This window comes from Amphiprion ocellaris, chromosome 23, assembly GCF_022539595.1.
Source record: "Amphiprion ocellaris isolate individual 3 ecotype Okinawa chromosome 23, ASM2253959v1, whole genome shotgun sequence".
Taxonomy (NCBI): Eukaryota; Metazoa; Chordata; class Actinopteri; family Pomacentridae; genus Amphiprion; species Amphiprion ocellaris.
This window is the reverse complement of record NC_072788.1, coordinates 21383029-21401120: the sequence shown is the minus strand read 5'-3', so window position 1 is coordinate 21401120 and position 18092 is coordinate 21383029. Positions and strand designations below refer to the sequence as shown.

At 39.3% G+C, this 18092-nt stretch overlaps 1 protein-coding gene across 1 annotated transcript in view; it reads right to left on the bottom strand.

Moving 5' to 3' along the window:
• Positions 1–18092, bottom strand: part of col4a5 (collagen, type IV, alpha 5 (Alport syndrome)) — a 59513-nt gene that overhangs the window by 13702 nt on the left and 27719 nt on the right. Inside the window, exons 5-38 of the mRNA XM_023280501.3 lie at positions 18008–18052; positions 17849–17911; positions 17085–17138; positions 16967–16993; positions 15271–15351; positions 14613–14675; positions 14485–14520; positions 14360–14401; positions 14180–14272; positions 12991–13044; positions 12842–12898; positions 11371–11415; positions 11231–11284; positions 11108–11149; positions 9605–9698; positions 8316–8603; positions 8078–8167; positions 6612–6682; positions 6238–6429; positions 5992–6160; positions 5378–5470; positions 5183–5287; positions 5000–5097; positions 4339–4489; positions 4139–4252; positions 2690–2857; positions 2422–2511; positions 1619–1765; positions 1398–1496; positions 1213–1302; positions 943–1082; positions 729–855; positions 318–497; positions 180–230 (exon numbers count right to left, since the gene is read on the bottom strand). Coding sequence (XP_023136269.2) covers positions 180–230; positions 318–497; positions 729–855; positions 943–1082; positions 1213–1302; positions 1398–1496; positions 1619–1765; positions 2422–2511; positions 2690–2857; positions 4139–4252; positions 4339–4489; positions 5000–5097; positions 5183–5287; positions 5378–5470; positions 5992–6160; positions 6238–6429; positions 6612–6682; positions 8078–8167; positions 8316–8603; positions 9605–9698; positions 11108–11149; positions 11231–11284; positions 11371–11415; positions 12842–12898; positions 12991–13044; positions 14180–14272; positions 14360–14401; positions 14485–14520; positions 14613–14675; positions 15271–15351; positions 16967–16993; positions 17085–17138; positions 17849–17911; positions 18008–18052 — 3313 coding nt within the window. The remainder of the gene's footprint in view (positions 1–179; positions 231–317; positions 498–728; positions 856–942; positions 1083–1212; positions 1303–1397; positions 1497–1618; positions 1766–2421; positions 2512–2689; positions 2858–4138; positions 4253–4338; positions 4490–4999; positions 5098–5182; positions 5288–5377; positions 5471–5991; positions 6161–6237; positions 6430–6611; positions 6683–8077; positions 8168–8315; positions 8604–9604; positions 9699–11107; positions 11150–11230; positions 11285–11370; positions 11416–12841; positions 12899–12990; positions 13045–14179; positions 14273–14359; positions 14402–14484; positions 14521–14612; positions 14676–15270; positions 15352–16966; positions 16994–17084; positions 17139–17848; positions 17912–18007; positions 18053–18092) is intronic.

Below are 18092 nucleotides of genomic sequence, written 5' to 3'. Positions count from 1 at the left end.
TCCTCAGAACTGATGCTGGCATTGCTTGCATGTCCTGCTGCTCTGTTGGTGTCACTTCTCCTGATATCAGTAAACTTTACTTGCAATCTAAGTCATCTGAGTCTCCAGTGTGTCTCTCTGATTCTGCTTCCTCATTCTCTCAACATCGCTGAACTTCCACAATAGTGGGGTTAACTTACCTGGCAACCCTGGAAGCCCACTAGGACCAGGACCACCATAACCAGGAAGACCTACAGTGGACATGAAAAGAATTTAACAAAACCGAATGCGTTAAAAGAATAATCAAGCAGCACAATCCCAAATGTCCCATGATTTACCGGGTTCTCCTTTGACTCCAGCTGGTCCTGGGATCCCGTCTCGACCTGCCTGACCCTTCTCACCGGGCAATCCAGGTCCTCCCGGTCGACCGGGCTCTCCTGGTCTACCTGGGGCACCTGTGAGACCTGGTGCACCTGGCCCACCATCAAGACCCTTAGGACCGGGGATACCAGGTGAACCTGACAGGAGAGAAGAAGATTACTGGAAGTTTAGAACTACTTCACAGCAGGGCGCTTTGGAAAATAATGTTTGTTTGTGTCGTGCTTGTTTTAGCTGGAATCAATATGAAACAACACACACATGGGCCCTTAAGCAGCCAGAACACTCAATGTGCTTTTGAAATTAAAATGCTTCTTTCTTCAGTTATTGTCAGTCATTCCTAAACCTACTGTGGTTGACTTCATATTTACCTTGGAATCCTGGCAGGCCAGGGTCTCCTTTAGCACCTGGACCTCCTGGTAAACCTGGGAGACCTGGTGATCCTGGGGTTCCTTTCAGTCCTGGACTTCCCGGGAACCCTGGTTGGCCTGGCTCCCCCTACAAGAGACAAAACAGACGTAAGAACCAAAATTTAAACTTTCAACTTTCCAAGGAGAAGTCAGTTTCCACAGATGAGTCCTGCACCTTGGGTCCAGGTTGTCCAGGCAGTCCAACACCGGCAGAACCTGGTTCACCTTTGGCTCCAGGGAAACCTGGACCTCCTGGCTGTCCTGGGGATCCTGGTCTGCCTGGTGAACCTGGTAGACCCTTCTGCCCAGATGGTCCTGTGGTGCCATTACAGAGAGATGTCAAGGTTAAGAATTCGTTAAAAACTAACTTTTCCTGCATTTAATCCTGACCTCTAACATCGGGACATCTACAGCAGCTGGGAAGTAAACACGTGACAAAACCCACCTGGGAATCCCATTTCTCCCATGCCGCCTTTTAGTCCTGGGGCTCCAGGACCCCCGGGACCTCCTGGGATTCCAGGATCTCCTTTAGGACCTGCACAAAGCAGAAACACCCTGTTAGAAATGTCTTTGCATCAGTATGTGTGTATTTATGTTGTCTGTTGTATGGATTGGGGTATAAACACAAACCTGGTGGTCCAGGGATTCCAGGGCGCCCATCTGACCCTGGAAGTCCGGAATCACCGGGAAGACCACTGATGCCTTTCTGACCTGGAAAACCTGGTGCACCTGTAGAACAACACATCTGGGAATTAAATGTGCATTTAACAACACAATGAGAGGCAGCAGAATGTATGAAGTTGACATTAGAATGACTCATTGCGGGGCAGTGAAAACGTTTTCAGCTGTACCTGGTAGTCCAGGATCTCCTTTGGCTCCCTTTGTGACCGCTGAAGGCAAGCTGGCTCCTGGAGGCCCCTGGACACCAGGGTCTCCCCTCTCTCCTTTACCACCAGGACCTCCTGGTGAACCATCCCTACCTGGGAATCCAGGTTCACCTGTGGAGGAGGACGTGAGAATCAGAGAGGTTTTTTATTATAATTATTATCTTAAGAAACAGTTTCCTCTTTCTATGTTTCTTCATGGCTTAGAAGTCAAAACTAGTGCTTATCGTCGTTAAATTACAATAAAACTTGTGTTAGTTCAGATTTAGATTGTAGAACTCCTCCACTTGGATCTGAACTATATCTATATTATCAATATAATTTGCAATATTCAAAATAGTTTGTGCAATATCAGTTCCAGTATTACATGGAATATTGAAAATGACATGTACATTATTTCATGTTCATGTCCAATATTTTAATTTCATGTGTAATATTTCAATTTCATGCCTTATTTCACCTTCATGTGCAAAATAACCTCACTACTTCAGTATCATTGCCAGTAGTACTAGTCTTATTAATCCTGCTTATTTTTATTTTTTAGAAATGCATCATTTGTATAGCTTATCGTTTCTCTGTAAAGCACTGTACTTATTCTCATATAATGATTTTTTTCTGAGCAATATCTGGCAGAAGAATTTCATAATTATAACAATTACCTTATTATACATGCTGTTTTCCTCTATTAAAAGAATAACTTGAGATCTACTTTGTATTATTTATACTTCTCAGGGCTGGATGCATGAGTTCTCTGTGAAGTGCATGAATACCTTTAAGTCCAGTAGCACCAGGTCCTCCTGGGCCTCCTGGTCCTCCAGAAGGTCCTGGAGGTCCCATTGGACCCATGTCTCCTTTCTGACCTGCAGCCAGTCACACATTAGAGGAAATAAACCAGAGAAGAAAATATTCAATTATATAGGAGATTTAAAAATCATTCACACAACTACTCCCAAATCCATCAAACTGGCAACAACGACCACAAACCACCAAAACACCAACTCTTAGCTATAGTTTAATGATGTCAGAGTGATACTTTACCTGGACGTCCAGGAACACCATCCCGTCCTGGTCCTCCAGGGGGTCCTGGGGTGCCGATCGGTCCTGGGGACCCTGGGAAACCAGGACTTCCTCTGTCTCCTGGCAGACCGGGGATGTCTAGACCTGGAGTGCCGGGGTCTCCTTTCTCTCCATTTGATCCAGGGAATCCTGTAATCATCACATCAAGACTTGATTTTCTGACTGGAGGGAGAATGTTTGAACTTTCAGGTTATTATTGATTTAAAGACCAAATGAATGTTGTCTGCGATTTGTTCCTGTGATTTGAGTCCAAAACAAAAGTAGATGTAAACTTTGACTGCTTTCTCATTATGAGGTACATAAGTTGTGTCTAAAATGCTCAAAGCAAAAATGCAAGCTTACAAAATGAATCTGTAGGTCAAAGATATCAGTGTCACACGTGATATCTTTCACCATTTAATGGCACTCAGCCTGCACCAGTATTGGGTTACAATACCTTTCTCACCTGGGCGTCAGACGGTCGCAGGTAAGGCGTGTTTCAAAGCGCAGAAGGCGGAGCGGACGAGATGAAGAGAACAAAGTATAATGCATTAAATGCATTAAAACATCTACATGAAGCCGGTTTTTGAACACTCTGAATATGCGCCAGAGCTCAGTGTTTCTTGTAGCACAGCAGCTGGTTCATGCTCAGAGTGCTGCAACAGGTTCTTCAATCTGGGTTAGTGTGCGGTTTTTGTGTGCATTCAAAAAAGAGCGGTGGGAGGTTAAAGCGCTGAAAGAACGAGGTGATGCAAATGTTGTTGACCTGAAACTGGTGAGGTTAGTTTATAATTGGAGTGATCAGGAAGACACGAGTGATATTAAGATGGCGAAGCCTGTTTTGTGGTGCCGTGACATCGAAGCTGTGCAAACAGTGATGCAGCCAAGACAGAGACACTGCTGTTGGCATCTCAAAAACAAAAAGGTGCTCCGGTGAAAGCAAATACAAGACGTGTGGAAAAAAAATCCCTAGGTCAAGGTATGGTTGCCATCCAGCAGCAAAGGAACCGGTGGGAGACTCCAACTCATTCAGTCTGTAGTACACACCTTGATCACCAACACCCACAATGGTGACACGTGCTTGTAAATAACAACAGGAAGTGTGGTGCTGTGGGGCGGTCACGTGGACAGTGTGCAGTATTACAGTACAGTTTGAACCCTCATGTCTAAATGACACCTTCACAAGCTCAAAAGTGGGTGTTCATGCCACAAATATTTAAAAAAAACATGCTCAAATACAGAATAACATGGAAAAATAGCGTCCCAGTTTCCATCAAAACAAGTAAAATAATACTGAATGTAATCTGTAACTACATTTACATTTATTATTTCATATTTTTTAAGCTATTAAACAGCTGCAGAATAAAGGTGTCTATATGTAACAAAAGTTTTGCCGATAAAATGAATCCACTCCAAAGTTCTGTGCCCTACCTGGAGGTCCCATCGGACCTGGAGGTCCGGTGGCACCTGGGGGTCCCAGAGAGCCAATGCTGGGGGATCCAGGTGGGCCACGAGCTCCAGGTATACCAGGTGTACCGGGCTCACCTGGACGGATACAGAGGGAGAAGTGATGGTCAGCTCAGATGAAAATCAGTCGTTACATGCTGAATGTTGATCGGTTCTGCAGATACCTTTGGATCCTGGAGCTCCGTCGAATCCAGATCGTCCTGGTGAACCGGGGCCTCCGGGGATACCAGGATCTCCCTTCGGTCCGGGGAAACCTTTAGATCCAGGGACTCCCGGTAAACCAGGAGGACCAGGAAGTCCGAAGCCGGGTTCACCCTGTGATGTGCACACGGATATTAGTCCATAACAAGAATAATGAATTGAATTTTTAAAAAAACTCAACAAGCAGCGTGAAAACTGGATATATAAAAGATAGTTTTCAGCAAATTCAATACGTTTACCCAAGACTTAATTTTATAATTAATGAGAAAGTATCTTGTTGGACATTTATATTTTCACGACAGTTTTCTCTTGTTTTTCTGTTGATATATTTTGAAAAATAAGGAAAAAACTGTATGGCAGGTTCAGCTTCATCTACAGTAAATGTATATAAAACAAAACTGGCAAATTATCAACCTCCTTTGGCTCTAAAATGAGCATGTACAAGTTTAAAAATAAGTCTAAACACTCATTGTGAAACTCTATAGAACACTGTTTTCATTATTTAACAGCTGCATGAGGTTATTATATTATTAGATTATAATTCTAGTTCTGTTTTCAACAAATTTAAAGTTTTCTTGACATGATTATTCCATAATTTATCCGTCAAGTTATCAATCTGCCCACTTTGGGTCCAGGAAATCCGGGCTGGCCGGGTCGTCCATCCACTCCTGGTCTGCCTGGTCCTGCAGGAGATCCTGGCTGTCCGGGGATACCTGGGAATCCTGAAGGACAAAAGAAGAAGAGACTGTGAGATGTGAAGATGTAGAGACAGCGACTTCAGAGGAGGAGTTCATTGGAGTCAGCAACCTTTAGCTCCTGGGGGTCCTGGGAGTCCGATGCCTGGGAGTCCGGGGTCTCCTTTGGCTCCTGGTATACCAGGGAAACCGGGCTGTCCAGGCTGACCCGGGGAACCTGACCACAAGAGAACGACAGCAGATTGGAGTTACAGTAGTCGTCCTGCACAGAAAAACACGCTTTCCTTTCAAAATGGTGACAGTGTACCTGGTGCACCGGGCAGTCCAGGCTCTCCATCCAGTCCTCGGGGTCCTGGTAAACCTTTTTCTGCTACAGTCAGACCCGGTTCACCTTTAGCTCCTGTTTAACAGCAAGAAACAAACCAGAATTGATCTCAGTGAACCTGCTAGTGAATAAAAACAGTTACTCTGATCAAAAAAATAGAAAAAAATATCCTGAAATGACCTTAGGAGTAGCTCAGCTTTCTTTTAGAAATTTGCAGGGAAATGTTTGTGTTTTTTGCCATTTTTCTGAACTATTTATAAAAGTAAGAGCCTTGCAGGTCTTGAAGGAGTTGAGCTGGGAGGAATACTGTAGCTTCAGTCTTTACCTCTCCATGATTAATGACGTTTCATTTATTTTTTAAATCAGTTCTTACTGTTATTGCACAGCCTTGTTCTAGTCCACATACTGTATGATCATGTGGCAAATGAAAGTCTTGAGTTAATATAATTTAACCTTAAAACTATCACTGTGTGAACCTCCAGTGTTAAACAGTTCTAGAGAAACAACACATAAACACGTCAAAAATCCACTTTTCAGCTGCTAGCATTGATCTTCTTGGTTGGAAACTCTGAATAAACGTGGGATGATCTTCTCACCAGGTGCACCGGGACCTCCAGGTCTTCCTGAGACGCCCTGAATGCCTTTCTCTCCGGGAGGCCCTTGAGGTCCAAAGCCGGGGCCACCTGGGGGGCCCCTGTCTCCTGGAAGACCGGGGGCACCAGGCTCACCGGGGAGTCCTCGTTCTCCTTTCACCAGCAGAGAGCCCTGTGCAACACAAACATGTCAGTGATGAGATGAACTGCGAATGAGTCCGTGTGTTCGGACGAAGCTCGGCCACCTACCGAAGCTCCCTTGGGGCCCTGAGCTCCAGGCTGCCCGTCCCGACCGGGTCGACCGTCCAGACCGGGCAGACCGGGGGGTCCAGGGAAGCCGGTGTCACCCTTCTCTCCCCTCACACCACTGACTGTGATGGCATCACCTGGGTCTCCCTTCTCTCCGGGGAAACCTGGAGCACCCTGAGGACCAGGAGAGCCCTGGAAAGAAAAACAAAAAGAGAGTAAACGTGAAAATTCAGCAAAAACAATGATCTGAGAGGACAGATATACATTACATTAGTGTATTAGGAGCTATTCGGAGTCATTTCCATATTTATAAATCCATCAAGGTGCAAAAAACTTTTCTGCTCTTGGATTATAAATCAGGAAAATGGACTTACAGGAGCACCGATACCACCGGGGGTCCCTGGGTAGCCTCGGTCTCCTTTGGCTCCTGGAGCTCCAGGACCACCTGATGGAGGAAACAAAAGGAACTTTAAACACACCTGTCCGAAAACTACAGCAGGTTTACTCCATTATTAATACTATTTACATGTTAATCGTGGTTTAAGACTCTGCAACAAGAAAAACTGAACACTTTCCCAATCGTATCTTGTGTCTCTACATGTTAAATATGTGTTAGAACATCAATTTTTTGAGTAATTTTACAACAAAATGTTAAAATCTTTCTGCTGGCTCACCCTGAACTCTCAAGAACCCATAAAATATATGAAAAACCATCTTTAGCCAGTCAGTAGCCAACAGGAGTATATCATATTTATTGGTGTATGTTTGGATTTTGGCTGAAAATAAAATTTTTTCATGGCATGTGGTCGATTTCTAGTTAATTCATTCCAGCCAATCCCTTGTAACTAGATTCCATATTCAGTTTTCCTAAAGATGTTTGAACTTCTGTTAAAGGTCATTCCTTATAAAATCAACCAAATGTAAATACAAATTCCGTCTTCATACTAAGAATGTTTTCAGAGTTAGAGGCTCCTGAGGTCCAAATTTTTGTGCTTCTTCTGGGTAAACATTCAAGGCTGGTTTTGTGTCTCTTTGTAGTTGTTTGGAGTCTCTTCTGACCAGTACCACCACAGTAAATGCATAGTCCTGACAATGAAGCACGGAGGTGGGAGTGTACTGATATGTAGGTTGAGAAAACTGGGAAAAAAAATGCATTCTGGGTAAAATTTCATGGCTCATATCAGCACGTGTGAAACTACAGTCATAGAAAACAAGTGTTTCTGTTGTGGAGATATTTTAAACAATTTTAAGTTATTTCAAGATGAATTTTGGACACTTTTAATAAATTGCGGACAATTTGAAGTCATTCTTGATTCATTTTTTTATATCATTTTTGCAGAATTTGAAGGCATTTTGGATACAGATGTGTTTCTGTTTTCTGATAATCCACCAGAGAAAACTTTAAAAACTGCATTCTGGGGTAAGATTCAAGGCTGGTTTTGTGTCTCTTTGTGGTTGTTTGGAGTCTCTTTTGACCAGGACTGCCACAGTGAATGCATAGTACTGACAGTGAAACATGGAGGTGGGAGTGTGATGATATGTAGCTGGAGAAAAACTCAAAAAAAAAGTGCATTCTGGGTAAACTTTCAGGGCTCACATCAGCACGTGTGAAAGGTGGTTGGTCAGAGCAAGTTCTAGAAAATAAAAGGATCATTTTTACACACATTTGATACCAGGATTATCTAATAGACATGATTCACTCTGTGGAAAAAATCTTTTCTAATTTTTACATTACAGCGACACTGTGAACTATTGTGTGTCCAATTTAAGGATCATTCAAACAGCTGTATGTGTTGAGAGGTCAAGAGATAAAGAATTAAGATAAAGTTTGGGGTGTTACCGGGGAATCCAGGCTGTCCAGGAGGTCCTTGGGGTCCTGGGAGGGAGCTGGTTCCTCCGAAGCAGTTCACACAGGTGTCGCCCTTCTCACCTGAAACAGCATCACATCAGGAACGTTAGCGTTTTCTGGACCACACTAGAACTCTGCTCCACTTCTTTCTGACATTTGGTGATATTTGAGGAATTACATGTAACTTTATTCAGGACTTTTCCGACTTTCTGTCTTGTTATTTTCTCACCTTTCTGGCCCGTCTCTCCAGGGTAACCTCGGTCTCCTTGCAGCCCAGGACGTCCAGGCTCTCCAGGGATGCAGGTCTGTCCTCCGGTGGAGAAGCCTGGAGGTCCGGGTGGCCCTGGTGGTCCCTGCGCTCCAGGAGACCCGGAGCGTCCTGGAGGACCTGGCAGGGAGAGTCCTGGAGGGCCCAGTTCTCCCTTCTGACCTCTCTCTCCGGGGAAACCTGGAGAGCCGGGCACACCACCGCCACCGATGGCTGGAAGTCCTGGAGCTCCTGGAGGTCCGGTTAAACCTGCAGGACGAAGCAGAAACTGAGTGAAACAATTTACTTATTTAGGACTAATTTGCTTATTATTTAATTAAAAAAAAAACAAAAAAACCCCCCAAAAAAACAACCCTCAAAATGGTAAAACATTTGCAAAAAAGTTTCTGAAAACGAACAAACTATTAGGGGTCAACATGTTGAGTGGTTAAAATCTATTTAATATTTGATGAATATCTGATTTTTAACATTTATTGTACTAGTGCCTGCTGAGTCTTTAGACTAAATATAATTTTAGAAAGATGATAGTGAAGTGCACAGAAAATTCTTCAGCAAATTATAGAGTTCGCAACTAAATAATAGCACAATAATAATCTAAAATGCTCCAGACACTCAGCCTATTTGGGTGCTTTCCTACCTGCTGAATTAAGACGGACTGTATTTTGATCATAAAAATGAGCAAGACTCATATAACCAACGTTTAATTATTTTCAAGGCATAAAATCTGTAAATCTGGAGCTGAAACCGTCTTGTTTTGTTGGTCAAAAACTCAAATATTCATTTAATACTTATACAAAACAGGAAAAAGAAGCAAATCTTCATCTTGCAGAGGCTGAAATTGGTAAATTTTGACATTTTTTCTTTAAAAGTGACAGTTGCAGGTTCATTTTCTTTTCATCGACGGAAGTAAAACTGAAACTTAAGTCTGTTTTATCTTGTTATTTTAGCTTTGAAAAGGCCAAATGAGAATCTGGTGACCCGAAGCGTTACAGATTGTTCACACAAAATCAGTCCATCAACTAAAACCTTAATCACAAAGAGGAAAATTCTTAATTTTTTTTTTTAGAAATCTCATCAGTAAAACAGAGCCACAGAATTAGCATTAGATTGTTAGCATATCTACTACTAATATTCCATTTAATTATCCAATCTGCTGCCCCTTTGAAATAAATAAAGATGACAAACTACTTTATTTACAAGGAAAATTCTGCGAGAGTTTATAAAAATCTGTGCTTGAGTGTCCTGTTTACCTGGAGGTCCTCGGTCTCCCTTGAGTCCAGGTGATCCCGGGTATCCAGGCTCACCTTTAGGGCCCACCCGACCACTTGTCGAACCACCAATCACCTGACAGGATGAAGCGAAGACAAGGGGAACACTCACTAGTCAAAAACTCTTTAAATTCCAATAAAGTTTCCAAAATAAGAATTAATGAAATAAATCTAACTTTTATATGTAGAAGAAGCTGTATTTAAAATCAAGAAATGTCATGACATACTGAAATTTTTATTTATTATTCTCATCTCAATTTTTATTTTATTAAAAATTCAAATAATTATTAGTCACTTTAGCATTAAATGAGATACTAGAAAATGATTTTTAAATATTTTTTTATTTTTATAAAATTTTATTAACCCTTTGATGCGTAGACCACATCAGGAAATACCCATTTTCCATTGGATTTGGGTCACTTTTGACCCATGTTATGCATCAAAGGGTTAAGGAGTGAAAAGAGAGAAATCTCGCCACCCAGTGTTCAGAAGAAGGAACTACACCAACGGCGCTCAAATGAATAATTGTCTTCGTTTCTTAAAATAATCTAGTTTTTCTGACAGATTATTATTAGCTTTATTTAGCTCACATCTTATCCTGGTCCTTCGTTGTGTCACATTTAAAGTGAGAGCTCAGTTTGTGGCAGCAAGAGACTAAAAGGTCAGCAGAAATATCTCAGTGCAAAATAAAACCTGCTTGTAACCTCTGCAGGGTGAATATTTGGACAAATGATGCACCGAAGCAACACACAATAAGTTTTAAAAAGGAGAGAGACATTTCCAAGGTTAAAAATACAGGTTTTTATTGCCTTTTAGAGCTTTTTGTGTAGAAAAAATTGCACTAGTTCGTTAAATCAAAACACTTTGCAACGGGCTCCTGACATGAAACTCTGTTGTTCAGTTTTAGTTTATTAGCTTCACTACTCAGCTAGATTGAGCAAAAATGTTAATTTATTACTTGCGACTGTGAAAGTTCATCTGTGATGCTACTCTGAAGCTGAATTTTGAGTGTTTTGCTCATTTTCAGCGTTCTAGTCTTACTGCTATGAAGATGGACTAAATTAAACCGATTTTAATTGGTTTACGTTTGTTATTTTGTAAAATAAATATAACATTAAAGGGTTAAGAAGCAACTGGGATACAGAAAAACATATTTTTCTTCATGTGCTGCAGAGCTGCTCAGGTGCTGAACAGATACACTGGATTGATTTCAATAACTTTAAGGATTTTATCAACACAACAGTATCAGATTTCGGACTCAATATTACTTAATAATTAATGATTGTGATCAGATTTCAGGCAAAAAAAACCCTCAATCTTTATTATCAGGAACAGTTTTTATTCATGTTTACACTTAATTATATTTATGAAGTTGACCATCTTCCTCTAAAACTGAATCACAACAGGAAGCTGCTGAAACCTTCAGAATAAAACACCGATGGACCTTTGAGTTTTAATAATCTTGAGGAAATGCAGAATACTCACCACTCCTGGAGGACCTGGGAATCCACGTTCACCTTTAAATCCCTGAGAAGTGAAATGGTGGAGAGTGATTTTAACGTTGCATTAATAAAATTTAAATTTAAAAAGATTGAAAATATTTCGTACTCTCTCTCCGTCTCTGCCTGGAGGACCTGGGAGGCCTGATTCTCCTTTGACTCCCTGATGGCAACAGAAGAAATAAAAAGAATGTCAAGACAATGAACATAAGAGGTTTTAGAAAAAGTTATGATTGTGGTAGAACCTACAGGAAAGCCTGGAGGACCTGGATCGCCGTCTTTGCCTGGTTTGCCCTGAAATAGAAGAAGAAAAAGGAGATCAGAGAAAGAAATTTACTGTCACTTCTCAAACAACAGTAGCTAATAACACGTTTGTGTTCTTCTGTGAACATTGCAAGGGCTGATTGTGCAACATTTTGGGGAAAATTTGGATAATTTGGCCTCTAATCTCTTCTTCGAAAGGCTGTTTAGAGGTTAAGACTGCAAATATATGCAAAAATATGCTTTAATGCAGGTTAAAACCCAGATTCACAGCTTCATTCTGGTTGCATCACACTACTTTTTGTAAATAAATCAGCCTTTTGTAGCCTTGAAGGAATAAACCGGTGCAAATTTTCAGACATTTTATCTTTTGAGTATCACATGTTGCTTATACTTGACCTCTGTTTATGATTATTGGCAAACATTCCATCAGGTTGTGTTGATAGAAAGAGATTTACATCTGTTTTTATGCTCTTTCTATCAAGGCAACACGATGAAATGTTTGGCAATAATCATAAATGCAACACAGATTAATATATATTTGAGTCATTCCAGAATTGGAGGACATTTTACTTAACACTCATCAAATTTCAAATAAGCCACGTACAAAATACTAAAACATGCAGCTGTTGTGTAAATTTACTCGTCCTGAGACCAAATCTAAAACAAAGAATAATGTCTGAAAATATTTTTAACCCCCTAAAATGCCATTTTTCTCTTGTCCCACACCCCACTGATGACCAAATTGAATCTCAAATAAAACAGCTAAAATGACATTTAAATCTACTTTTTTTAATATCAATTTTTCATTGATGTTGCTTCGAATTGTGGGAACATTTTTTTGTAAATCAATATAACATTTTAAATAATAATTATCATTCATGTATCCAACAACAACACTGTAAGCATAACCTTTTTAGCTCGTAGCAGAAGAAGAAAACTGAAGAAATGACTTCATCACAGTTTTCCAAAGGAATTTTTTCATATTTTCACAAATAGTTTTTACTTTGTTCTTTACTTTCTTCTGAACAGCTAGCTAACTATCTAGCTTCTACTCCTAAGAAAAAGCTAACATTAGCATGAATTAGCAACCCTGTTACTGTGATTAGAGTAGGGTTAGCAAACAACACATAAAACGTAAAAAGCAATGGTACCATTGATGTGTAAGCTGAGCCAATCAAGCCTTCCATAGTTTATTACCTATTATTGATCAATGTGGAGCAGAAAACTGTAAAAGAGAAGGTTTATTTTTCAAAAATTTTGAAGCCCAAATGTCCTCCAATTCTGGAATGACCCAAATGTTGCACAACACATCTGTAACACCAGATCACGAGGTTAAATTGTTGCAAAAATGGTCTGTATTTTATAATTTAAGTCAAGGTGTTGCACTAAAACCTTTGCACCTTCTTCCAAATGATGCATAAAAGTTAGAAGTTTTCCTTCGATCAGCTCTACGTACTCTTTTTCCCGCCTCTCCTGGTTCTCCCTTCTCTCCTTTCTGTCCACCAGAGGGACCCTACAATCACAACACCAAAAAAACTCATCAACCACATCTGCAGCTGGAATATCTTCACTTTTTATTCTTGTACAGGTGCTGCAGATACTCACAGGAGGTCCTGGATAACCTGGGTCACCTTTAGGTCCTGGATATCCTTGGTCACCCTTCAGAGAAAACACAAACTCTGGTTGAATAAAGTGAGTCTGTTGAGGGTTGTTTATTAAAATGTTAAGTTTAAAATCGCAATATGAAGAAAACTGAGATATTTAAGCGATCAAGAAGCAGCAGAGGATAAAATATCTGAAGTATATGATAAATATCACTGCACTAAAAGCAGCGCTAACAGCTCAATGCTGCTCTCTGCTGGTGAAATTCATGTTTTCTTTCTTGTAAAATGAGTTTATCTGCTTTTAACATGGGAATAAATAGACTCACATTAATAATTATTATTGTTAGAAAGTCATATTCAGTAAGAAATAATTTATTCTTTCAAGCACAACATGCATCAAATCTTGGTCAAGTCTAGTTATTACTATTGATTTATTTCACCTGAAGATGGAGTTTTTTTCCTGCATGATTCAACACCAAGCTAATTCTATTGATTGTATTATCTTTTAGTTGTCTTTTATCACCTTTACTACACATTTCTTTTTCATTGTAACCAGTTATTTTGGTTTGCTATTAGTCTCTACATACTAAAAAATTGTAAAGTGCGATAGAAATAAAATCTGATTAACTGATTGACTTTCTTCTCTTAAAAAAACAAACACTAACATGTATGACATGTATTCATATAGATAACTGCAGGAACGTTATTAGGTTCTGCTAAGATGAAGCTTTTTAATAAAACACGTATAAATTCAGATTTTTTTTTTTTAAATAACAGATTTTGTATATTTTTATTATTGCTGGGTTTTAAATTTGCTTTGTTAAACAGATCCCAACCTCATTTTGCATTGCTCTGGTATTAAGAATATTGGACAGATAAATAAATAACGTATCTCAGGTGCTAATTGCAGTGGTGCAGCAGCAATTTACACATCACATAAGTTGCTGTGAGCTACATAAAGACCACTATTTTAATAATATATGCTTGCATGAACCTCTAAATGACTGTTCCAGATTAAAAAAAAATGTAAAAAGTCAGCAATGAAGGAACTCTCTCAGTACAAATTAAAGGTAAACGTCACTGTGATTTCTTTAGTAATTAAGTTTTAGTGTTTTTTCCTGAAGAAAGTGAAACTTTGGTATCAGTAAATTTGTGTTTTTGTGTAGGTTCAGGTGGTAAAATGACTCCACCTTGTCTCCTCTCTGGATCTCCGTCTCCGGAGGCCTCTTCTGCTCTCCCACTTGCCCAGGAGGTCCAGGAGGTCCTGGCAAGCCGGGTTCACCCTGACATCACAAATAAATAGATATAAAACACACACATCCTGATCAGCGGCGACTCCAGTGGTGAAAACGAATCATTTTAAACTTCACCTTTTCTCCTTTTGGTCCTTGGAAGTTCAACCCCATGTTTCCCTGTGGAGATAAAGAAGCAGAGAGGTTGATGTTTGACAGGACTAGAAGATGTGAAGGTCTTTGTTTCAGTTAGAGGTTCTCACCTTTGGTCCCGGTGGACCCGGAGGACCTGGACGACCCTGAAAAAACACCACAAAGCAAGTTGAAGTCAAAAACTCCCAATGGATTCTGGTAGAAATCTAAAAAAAAAGACGATAATAAAACGCTTTACCTCGAAACCTCTGGGTCCTGGAGGGCCGAGTGGACCTTGAGAACCTGGAGATCCAGGAATGCCCTGAGGAAGACAGAAAAATCTGATGAAGAGGCTTTAATCCTTTACAGATCTACCTTTAACTTGTGCATATTTATAGCATCACATGTTGCTCATATTTGACTTCTGTTTATGATTATTGCCAAACATTTCATCGTGTGGCGCTGATAAAAAGAGCATAAAAACAGATTTAAATCTGTTTTTATGCTCTTTCTATCAGCGCCACACAATGAAATTTTTGGCAATAATCATGAACATAATACAGATTTAAATATATGTTGCACCTCATATCTGTTTTCAGACACTGTGGTGATGTTTTAAACACCAAATCATGTGATTATTGGTAATTTATTGCAAAAATGTCTATATTTTAGGACTTACTGGCAAAAATACAGTTCTGTGTTGTAGATATTTGTAGTATTTCAGCATATAAAGACTTTTTATCCATCATAATGTCCCACATATGCTGCTCGAATCTGAATTTAAATGAAGCGAAACATTCCATATATCCACATTTTCTTGTGTATTTGAGATTAAAGTGGTGATCAAATCATTTTTCACTGCATGTTGTTGTTTTTTAAAAGGGAAAAACACATAAAAAGCAGAGTATTTAACTCACAGGAGATCCTGGTAATCCGGGCAATCCCAGCGCTCCTTTCTCTCCGAATCGATTGGTGGAAATCACATCCCCTGGGTCTCCCTGAAGACGAAACAAACACGAGAAAAACTGTTTATCTATAATATTCAAGAAACTGAGAAAAGTCCAATATTCATGTAAGAAGTACTGCTTTGAAATATCAGCCTGAAAACTGATTTCAAATCAAAGAAAACTACAAAAAGTTTTATAGAAAAGGCTTGTAACTATGTAAAATTCATGTAATAAGAACTTTATTTAGTAATAAACAGAATGACAGAATGATAATAATAATCACAGCCACAACAAACAAGAAAACTAGTAAAGATTTTAGCTAACAACTATAATTCTAACACACCAAACAACAACAAAATGAGTGTTCAAAAGGTATTCAATGAAATATTGTTGTCAGAATTAGTGTTTAGCAGCCAAACAATAATAATACCTGGCATTATTGTTATCATTTCTTTTCATATGTGATCAGACAGCGTGTAATGAAGGGCTCTGTGTTCTATTTTTAATGAGAACATTTGATTAATTTCAACAGTTTCCACTTGATTGTGCTTCTTGCATCACTTCAACTTTCCTAATTTCTACACCTGATAACAACTGAAGTAAAGTAGGAAGCTAAATGCCCAATATATATATATATATATATATATATATATATATATATATATATATATATATATATATATGAAAAATCTACCAGATTTAAGTATTTATTTTGCTATCTACTGTAACTTTAGTGTATTTAATCAAGTTTTACCTTCATATGATGAATATTTTCAGTTACAAGCTCTTGAAGCACATTAAGGTGCCTAAAGAATACAATTACTGTATAAACCGAGGGAATCGTGTCTAGCAGATGATCCTGGTATCAAATGTGTATAAAAATGATCCTTTCATTGTCTATAACTTGTTCTGACCAATCACCTATCACACATGCTGAGATGAGCCTTGAAAGTTTAGTCTAAAAAGACAAAAACTTCCAAAATGACCCAAAACTTTTCCAAACTGACTAAACTTTTGTCCAAATGTGTCCAAAATTTGTGTTTTCTTCTTAAAAAATGACTCTAAATTTGTCCAAAATGATTCAGTTCTTTCCAAAATGACAAAAAACTTCTCTAAAATGACTAACAAACTGTCCAAAATTACTAAAAACGTATCCAAAATGATTAAAAAAGTTCTCTGAAATGACTCACGCTTCATTTAACCTACTAAAGTTACTGTAGATAAAGAATTAATTGATTCTGAGGCGGGTAAGTGGGACTTTTGCTCATATTTAGTTGATTTTATATAGAATGACAGGGTTACATGTGAATCAAAAACACTCCAGAAACTAAAAGAACGTCTTATGAATGATGTAAAGTCATTCTGTAAAAGACTCTCCTGTGTTTCAGCATCAAACATATGACTGTTTCTGTTGGGTTTCCACTAAAGAAGGAGAAAACACAAACACTCTGAACCCTGAAAGGGCGTGTTAGTTTTTAAAAGTTGCCTGAAGCTGTAAAAATTAAGCAAAATTAACCAAATATGGGCCTTTTCTATATAACTTTTCTACAGGTTTCACTCAGAAAATACCCCAAAAATACCAGAATACATCATTGAAGATGGATGTAGAGAGGCTGATGATTGAAACTTTAATTTAAGTGACTGATTTTGATCATTAAACGCTCACCTTTTGTCCCGGCAGACCAGGTGGACCCTGTGGAGAAGAAAAAAAAGAGAGTTTAAAGCTAGAGAATCAGAGAGGACAGTAATAATTCTGCTAGAGAGCTGCTTCCTGGGTGACCCACCGGGATTCCCTGAGCTCCGGGGATTCCTGAACCTCCCGGGAAACCTCTCTCACCCTGGACAGGAACGAGAAGAAACAGGTTTCAAGACACGAAGCACAGGAAAGTTCATTCTTTAGTGTGTAGAATGAAGTTTAGCAGAAAACAAGCTCCAGGAAAAGTAGACTGAATTACAATTTCACTGCTTTGGAGGTTTGACTATGGTAAGAATAAAATAAATATGGTAGAAATTACTCAATACTTCACATTTATGGGCACGAAAGTCTAATTTCTTACTTTTCAGCTCCTATCTTGGACACTATAGTTTCTAGTCACACATGTTCTACCTTGTTTTACTCAGAAACAGTCTATTCTATGCAGATCTATCCTCATTTATTGTGATACTTACAGATGTTGTATATGAGCATTAAAATCGAGAAAAGAACATGTTTCGTTATGAAATTTCAATGTTTTTCCATGTATCCCACCGGAAAAAGAGGCAGTAGAGATACGATTTCATACGTTTGTAGCTGAGCAATGTTTGCTAACATCTATGCAATGATTACATTTATATAGCAACACATCTATATAATGAGTTCCTTCGTGATTCATGATGGATGTGCATCTCACTGCAAGAAATATTTCAAGAGCACTTCAAACGAGAAGAAGAAGAGGTGTGAGTTTGGATGTAGAGCGCATCCGTCAGGTTGCAGGAATTAGACGACTGCAAACTTAGAACAAATTCTAAAATCCTTGTTGTATTTACTGCATGACCGTCCTTCAGGTACCTTTGTTCCGTTGCAACCCGGCACTCCTCTGGGGCCTGGAGGACCGTCCTGCCCCGGAAGACCCTGATAAACAGCAAGCAAAAGACAAAATAGCATCAAAAGCGTTGTGCGATTTTGGTGAAATATTTGAATAAGGATTTGAAATATCTCAAAACTCACTGGAAGTCCTGGCGTTCCTGGAAATCCTGGTAATCCAGGAGGCCCCTGGTAGAGAGGAGAAGATGAGTGATTTACAGTTTTTGTA